Genomic DNA, 8,691 nt, shown 5'->3' with positions numbered 1-8,691 from the left:
GACCTGTCCAGTGTGCAATCCTCCTTCTCACCCAATACTAGCACACTAGGATAGGCTTACTGGGATGCACACTTGGATCGGCTCCAGCACCCCCCGTGACCCTGCCCAGGATAAGCGAGTATAGATAATGGTTGGATGAATGGACACTGTTTTAAAATCTAGGCCACGTCCAGGCGTGAACAGAAAAATCTACTGAAACGTATTTAACCTGTTCATATTATTTTGAAAGATTTATTGAAGAATTCTGAATAACAATCAAAAAATTATTATTTTACACAGACTCATAGTATAAGAAACAACAAAAAATCTAAAATAAAATAATTGTTTAAAAACGCTGTAAAGGCAACTGAACACAGATTTTAAAAAAATTCCATTAGGTATTAGTGCTAATCTATAACTCATTCTGTGCAAACACCTGTCATGCACAGATCTCAGACATTCATGCACCCAATTCGTACATGGCAACATTAATTTAACTCTCGGGGTTTACATCTTTGTTAGGAACATGTTTAGAAGAGGGCCGACGGATTAGGCTAGCCTTTAATCGACATTTAGGTAAATACTTGCTTTTACAGAACGCATGGCTTTGGTGTAGAATTCGCGCTCTCGCGATAGGTAAACTGCATTGCTCCTCCTATAAGATTTCAGAGCTCTTTTCCCAGTTTTAAATGAGGAGAACTTGTTTCTCACCATGACCCAAGCGCCTCCTCCGTTTGCTCACAGTTCCACAGGTCGCCACCTGATATTGTTCATTTATGTTCCCTAAAAAAAATCCACCGCAGAATCTGTGATAATCACCTCCACTGCTTTAATGTCAGTATGAAAAAGCAGACAGGCCACGGTTCTTCTGATCCCAGTGCGCGCAGTTCAGCCGCTCTGCTGACTGGGGAGCGTATAATTGGCAGCTTGTTGCGTCTGGAGAGGAGACTGGGGTAAGCGCCGCTAGAACCGCACTGGGTTTCTGAAGGTGGTGAGCGTCAGAATGGTAATGATGGTTTATACCAGTGCATGAGTTCACCATGCAGGGCAAAGCCACGCTCTGCGGTCGTGAGTATGAATTATAAGAAGAGGGTGGAAACAGTCCCTTGAGGTTGATGGGAGTCGCACTGCCTATGTCCACCTGCCGAGACGCGTAGGACATAGCGTCAGGCGGCTCCACAAACATCCAAGAGTTGCTCATGAAACTAGACTGCAGGTACGTTGTGGGAGAGAGATACGCATGTCCATCTCCGCTGAAGGGAGATATCATCGGCAACGGGGGCCTGAGCGGTCGCTTCATCCTCCGTCTCCTCCTGTAGTTCCCCTTCTCGAACATGTCTTCGCATGCCATGTCGAGGGTCCAGTAGTTTCCTTTTCTCTCCACACCGCCCTCCCGGGGTACCTTAATAAAACATTCGTTGAGACTTAGGTTGTGGCGAATGCTGTTTTGCCAGCCTTTCTTGTTCTTCTCGTAGAAGGGGAATTTAGTGATGATAAACTGATAAATCCCGGACAATGTGAGCCTTTTTGCATTGCTCTCCTTAATCGCCATGGCTATCAGGGCCACGTACGAGAAGGGAGGCTTCTGAGACGAGTCGGGGTTGTCCGACACATTCTCCTGAACATGCTCGACTTTGGTTGGACTCTCTTCCTCGTTAGTGTTGGAGTCAATGGTCGTAGAGACATCATCGGGACATTGACAAGTGGCCATCACAGTGCACATCAAAACGAAAACAAAAAACACTGCGTACTTGCAAAGTTTATGGCACCCGTTGATGTTTTGTGAGAAAACATCAACACAAAATACATTACGCCCGCTGTGGAATGACGCATCCGATGTCCTGAATCTTTCTCGTTCTGGTTGTTGCGCAACAGTACAGAAATTAATGTCCGAGGGAAATAGTAGCCTAATTTCTCATTTAAGCACAACTTAGTATGGGATAATTTCTTGTAAAAGCACGACTAACGATGTGAAGGGTCACCATTCCTCTCAGAAGTAGGGTAATAATTCACCTCCGCCTGGAGCGGCGCGTACTTTCTGCACTGAATATGATTTTCTGATTTGTTTTCCGTACCTGTTCCGCTTTCGTCATGTCATTGTTCTGAGTATTGTGTAGCTTTTTTTGCATTCCTTTTTTGCAATTAAAATTTAAATAGTTTCTGAACCATACTACACAATAAATATGAAAATTATTTATTCGTGTAGGCGTATGCAACAATTTCTGCATTATAGTTTGTAAAAGGTTCGTTTGGAATTTTTTCCTGCGTTTTTGGCTACGCAGCAGTATATTCACCTTAAAATCGATTTGATTGAGTGGGCTACTTTCAACTCTAATAAAGTTCCATAGTTATTTACGCAGACAACCGACGTGTATTATCGTGCACGAATTGTGTGTATTTTTATAATAAACGTTGTTTGTTGAATTGGTGAATCACGCGAAATCAGCTGCAGATGCAACATTTGCATCTTGTTGGTCAAAGTCGCTGTCAACTGGTTCTGTTTCTGCACGTGTCCAGTTTCCGAAGCTCAAGTTGAAATAGTTCTCAAGCTAGCTACCGTGACTGGAATTTTTACTCTTAGCACAACATTATAGACGACAGTTGTTCATGCTGTATCGTTTTCATAATCATTTTAACCTGGTCTTTACACTCACACGGGTCTCAATATAAGATGGTATTGCTGACAATAATGGTATTAGAATTTTATTTATCTTTCATGATCCTTTATCCTTTAATCCTTTAAATAAATACACATTCAAACTGGCGAAGGGTCCTTTCAAACGCCCCGCTTTCACTTTAAAATTCAGATGTCTATAGTTGGATTGATAGCGGAACGCTATTGATTAACTAGCAGCTAGACTAGACACACAACAGACACTGAAAAAAAAAAAATATTGTATGACTTTAAATAGAGATGAGAGGGGACACAGGCAAATACTCTCCACTGGTTGGCTTAAGACTGGTTTGGGTCAAAGTCATCAGCCAATGCCACAACTGGAATGTTTTCACAAGAAATTTGGTTCGGTATGAACTATTGAGTTTTACTGTCGTGTATCTGAAAAACAGCACAGTTGAACTTGGTGAGGCTAATCTGGCCAGCATGCATGTGTATACTGACTCCACCCACATTTTAGGCCCCTGCTAGACCCTGTCTCCCTTGTGAAAGTCATGGGAGATGTCTCAGCGTCTTAGTATTGATTGGGTAGGACAGACATTTGTTCCACCCAGAGACCAAATGAGAGGGCGCAAGTGAGAGACAGATACAGGAAGTAAGAGAGTGACACAGCGTAAAAAGGACAGAAGGGTGCCATGCAAGGACAAAATGGTGAGAGACTGAGTGGTATTCTTGGGAACAGAGCCCCTACAGCATGTCCAATCTGCCATAATGCTGTACTCATATTATGCATCGAGGGGTTGTTGTTGCAGCCGTCAGAACAATGTGCGTGCAGACAGCCTGCACAGTGTGAGGTCTTGATCTTATCTGAAATTAGTAGCAGCTGAATGGAGGAGCGAGAATTTTCCTTTGAACACAAGTGTTTCCTTGGCTCGTACTGGAAGCTCTCTCGTACAGGTAATTTCGCTGTTTCCCCAGGGTAGGTGAACTGGCTGTCACACGCTCAGATTTGATTTTAAGGATGCTCAATGCAAGTCCCAACATACCATATTTGGAAATGGGGGCTTTCCCACAGATTATGGGGGGAAATATTATAGGGCTCCCATCCACCCCCTGCATTGAGAAGGGGTTTTGGGTTGGGTGAAGGAAAGAGGAGGAAAATATATTCCCTTGCTGAGTTCACTCTCACAAAAGTGTGAGTTCTATAACAAATGACAGGAATTCATAAGGTAAAAGTTGCAACTGTCCTTACCTATTTCCCCCCAAATCCACTATTGTGCTACTCTGAGTCTGTTCCAGATTTCTGTATGTATGCATTCACTTTCTGAACTTCTGTGCCTTATCAGCATAAAATCTTTCCAAATAGTTCAGCAAAAGCATATTTATTTTATGGCATATAATCTGAAGTGTCTTTGTTCTGAGGAGAAATTCACCTTTTTATATGTCAAAAATGCTAATAACAGAAAGTGGTATATCTTGGCACACAACATGCAGAGCTCCAGAAGTCCATAATTAGACTGTACCTCAGATATGCAGCACTTTAGTAAAATAAATATTTTACTATGCATATAGTGCTGTACAGTTTTATGTTTTGCGTTTCATCCCTTTCATCTCTCTTGTGTGTCAATTTAACCTTCCTCTGTAATGACTGCGGCAGACCATCGAGCCACAGTGAGACGTTTTGGCGAATCCCAGACATCAAAGGCCAGGTGGCTAACAGGTGATACGTGACAGGTAAGTAGAGGTATGTATTTAGTCACTATAGTGTCTCACACCTGCCCTGCCTTTTGCTGTGTCTTTGGTATCCATTTTGGTATCCATTTCCGGGAGAAGAACATTGTTGCTGCCAGCATTATTGGACGGCCTGTAGGGGGCACTCTTCCTTGTGGATCAAGTCAATTCCAATGCTCCAGTGCAGTAATGGAAATAGGCATTGCACTGTAGTACGTGGCATCTGTTACACAATGTATGGAATTGTGGTCCTGACTCACTGTAGTCATTAAACATTTTTTAGGGGTGTTAACCCCAGTGTTTCCATCCCCTAAATAATCTCTAACTATTCCTCTTTGACTCTTTGCACATAATCCCCCTACTACTAATTTCTTACATAATCCCTTACGTCCTCCACCTACTTTGATTGCTCAGCCCATCACAGTAAATGAGATGTCAGTCAGTTGTCAGTTCACCAACCTGGTTATATAACATAGGCTAAATAAATTAACAAAATGTACAGCATTCAGCATCTGTTCACTTAAATGAACAGATCATACATAAGAAATACGAAGCTCTTCATTCTTTCTGGAATTTCCAGAATGGGTTCACTACAGGACAGAATTACTCATGCTGGTATTTGTGAGAGCTTAACAAATAACCGGGATGATGATGGTGGTGGGTGCAGTCTTGCAGGAAATCTGGCCAATTAGAGATCAGCTGCCACTGGAGCTGCATTAAAGTGTATTCCCCCATACACTTATAACGTGTGGATGAATGGTAAAACACAACCAAAAATTATGGACATCCATGTGTCACATGATGGATTGGAGCCTGGAAACTGTGAGAATAACAGACTTTTAACACAATGGTAAAGAACAGCACAGAGTCTGCTATAGTCATTTCCTCCCTCCTGAGTTTTTTGGATGACTTTACTCAGCCAAAAGGTCAGTATGATACTCTCCATGTACTACCAGTGTTTACCCTGTTAGCACATCCTGTTAAAAAACAACTCCCCCACGCCAGGATTTGGGAAGTCATTGTGTATCGACACATTTTTCAGTTCACTGAAATACCTCCACTGTTTTTTATGGACAGGAGAAACATTATTTTAAGTGAATCAATACTGATGAAAATGAGAGAGAGAGAATTAGTAGAAACAGACAATGGATTCTTTATAATTCATTATCTCATTAACAAAATTCTGGGGGTGGAGAGCTAGCCCCTGTGTGGGGACCATCCTGTTGTCCAGTGTAAGGGTGTCTGCATATGTGTGTGCGTGTGCGTAGCAGCACAGTAGTGTGCACAGGGGCTGAGTCCTATCACAGGGAAATGAGACAAGGGACTGTGGCAGCAGGCTTCTGAGATTTTATCTTTTATCTGAGACGGGTACACTGTGTGCTGAAACAACAGGCCCCAATCCTGCCCCATCTCACCTCACCCCATCCCTCCAGACAAATTATTGTTTACATTTTTTATCAGTTATCAGCACATACTGGTCTTCGTATGCTTCTCTGTCCAGATCTGTTCTCACAGGAAGATAAGGTCTCATGGCATGCTTGAGCAGACCTGCAGGCAGCGATGGGCTCAACGGTCTTCCATGTCATCTTCACCCCCGATGCCTCTCCACACAGCTGCCTTTTTCCAGAAGACACCGATAAGCCAGAGAATCCGCTGTGAACATCGCGTTCTCCACTTATCTGTGAGAATTTCTCACGCCTTTTTAAGTCTGGCGTCTATGAAGATGCTGTTGTGTGCTGCTGTGAATTTCCATCAGATACTCCATTTGGCCACACTTCTTAGGCAGATGTGCTGGCATGAGGTTAGACTAAACCACCAAATAACAAAAACACAATGCTTCATGTCATAAAATGCACACATGCAAACACTACAGTCCTGCGATACTAACAACCATAACATAGCAACTGTCTATACAACATCCGCAGAATCCGCCCCTTTCTCACCACCTACTCAACCCAGCTCCTGGTCCAAGCAATGGTTCTATCCCGCCTGGACTACTGCAACTCTCTTCTGGCTGGACTACCGGCATCTGCCACCAGACCCCTGCAGCTCATTCAGAATGCTGCGGCTCGTCTGGTCTTCAACCTCCCCAGACACTCCCACGTAACTCCCCTGCTCACTACCCTCCACTGGCTGCCTGTTATAGCTCGCATCAAATTCAAAACATTGGTTCTAGCATACCAGGCAGTCAAGGGATCAGCCCCAGCATACCTTCAAAAGATATTCAAACCCTACATGCCAGCCAGATCCCTCCGTTCTGCTACCTCAGGACGCCTAGCACCTCCCCCTCTTCGCACCTGCACTTCCAGAACACGTCTCCTCTCTGTTCTGGCCCCACGATGGTGGAATGACCTCCCTGTGGAGGTCAGAACAGCTGAGACTGTGACCCATTTCAAACGACGACTGAAGACCCACCTCTTCAGGCTGCACCTCTCCCCATCCCTTCCCCCCCTGTAAATGACTAAACTTATGGTTGTAACTAGGCAGCTGTTTAATAGGTGACTTAGTTGATGCGCCAGTCTTAACGACTACTTGTATTTTTATTTATTTTTATTTTTCCATAGATTGCGTTGTTGCCGTTCTCGTTGTTAGTGTTAATCAGTTTAACCACCAGGGTCCAGGTTGAACTATGCGGTTGTTCCCTGTACTTGGACCGGTACTTCTCTCTAGGGGTTTCGTCATACTTGTTCCTGGTTATGGTTATACACTTTGTTGTACGTCGCTCTGGATAAGAGCGTCTGCCAAATGCCTGTAATGTAATGTAATGTAACTGCAAGGAGATTTGCTATCCTGCACTCAAGGATTCACATCCATCCCTTCCTCTTCTTGTTCAAACATGTCCAGGATGTGAATGATCACCACCATTATCGCCAATAACCACACGCTGCTTTGGGACAGCTGGGAGCTGAGGATGAGAACTTGGAAAACCAGAACTCCAAGCAACCAGAACATTCCATCGGCAGACCAGTTTGGGAGGTAACACAGAGGAGTGGGCAGGTGCAGAGGCATCAGTATCTTGGTGTATTTTTGGTGGGTTTTTTTGCCTGGCAGAATTATTGTCTTGGTAGTATTACCTCAAGTCCTTGACCATGCAACCGTCGCACTTTTTCCTTGCTTCTTATTCTGGAATAAGGCAATCATTTCAAAGTCTTTATAGTCCATTTTGGTTACAAAGTAAAAATGTGTTTTTGGCTTAAAAACCTTATAAAACAAAACAAAATAAAATAATATGAAGTATTTCACAATAAACAACAATTAATGACAGGCATTAAAAGATCATTCAAATCTTTAAAGACACAAAGGTGTCTTTATTCCTACTGTAGTGTTTCTCCCAGAATATGAGTGAGTTCAAGTGGCACAGTTCATAAAAAAAGCAATTTGCACATTTGCTGAAAAAGACCGAACCTTATTGAAAAGTAACCAGTGATTCAGTCTTGTGGCCTTCATTACATAAAGTAACGGTGGAAATGGTGGAGAAAATAGGCTGAACGTTGCCCACAGGAAGCGGTGAAGAGCACTTTGACTCATGAAAGCAGACTCGAAATGGCCCAGATTTCAAATGTCACCCCGTCCTTGGTCTTCACTGCGTCCTCCTCTTAAAAATGCTCGGCGGTGAGAAGTGGTCCTTGCGACTGCGTTCACGGTTTTATTACATCACCCCCCCCCCCCCCCCCTAAACCAATCATCCCTAACCACCACTGTTCCTCTCTGCCATGCCTACAGGCTGTAGAGCTCAATGCCACACTGCTCTGCAGGGACTATTGAGAACCAATGGGTAGCAATGCCAGGGAAACAGTACGGAGTCTTCCACAGTTTAATTGTCAAAGATGTTCAAAATATTGAGCTCTTCATTTCAGCTGTGTTCCAAGGCACCATTGGTAATATGCGCTTGGGTCAAAAACAGCTCAGATAGATTATTGCAGTAAGTTGGGGAAAGGTTGTCAATTGAGGCCACACCATACTCCACTCCGCATACACGTGCTCCACTCTGAATTTTCGGGTACCACACTTCTCGGAACCACCATGGGCCTGACGAATGAACAGCTGACACAGCCACTCTTGTTTTTGGACACAGCTTGCTGCATGTCGCAATGGCTTTTCCATGTTGCATCACTTAAGACTGCTGTATGGAAATGTTTGTTGAAATGACCATGTAAATGTGGCAGTGCTAATGAACCTGCAGGTTTTTAGCACTGTATTTATTTGCATTGCAGATGTTCCCATCTAGGTGGGTCACACAATGCCTGTTTCACACACAATCCATTCAAGTTGGAGGTCAACTCATACTAACAATACTAGGAGGAAAGTAGGAATCAGCTTCAACTAAACTAACTGCAAATAAACACAGAGCCATCTTGCATTGTTTG

At 43.6% G+C, this 8,691-nt stretch overlaps 1 protein-coding gene across 1 annotated transcript; it reads right to left on the bottom strand.

Annotated features, from left to right (window-relative positions):
* Nucleotides 1-202: 202 nt before the first annotated feature.
* On the bottom strand, nucleotides 203-2,049 carry LOC118229651 (forkhead box protein L2-like). The gene has a single exon (XM_035421809.1). It carries the CDS (start codon nucleotides 1,700-1,702, stop codon nucleotides 815-817), a length of 888 nt encoding a protein of 295 aa, XP_035277700.1. The 5' UTR covers nucleotides 1,703-2,049; the 3' UTR covers nucleotides 203-814.
* Between the last annotated feature and the right edge of the window lie 6,642 nt (nucleotides 2,050-8,691).

Source organism: Anguilla anguilla, chromosome 6 (assembly GCF_013347855.1).
Source record: "Anguilla anguilla isolate fAngAng1 chromosome 6, fAngAng1.pri, whole genome shotgun sequence".
Taxonomy (NCBI): Eukaryota; Metazoa; Chordata; class Actinopteri; order Anguilliformes; family Anguillidae; genus Anguilla; species Anguilla anguilla.
Note: the sequence above shows the minus strand (reverse complement) of the source record. Positions and strands in the feature narration are given on the sequence as shown.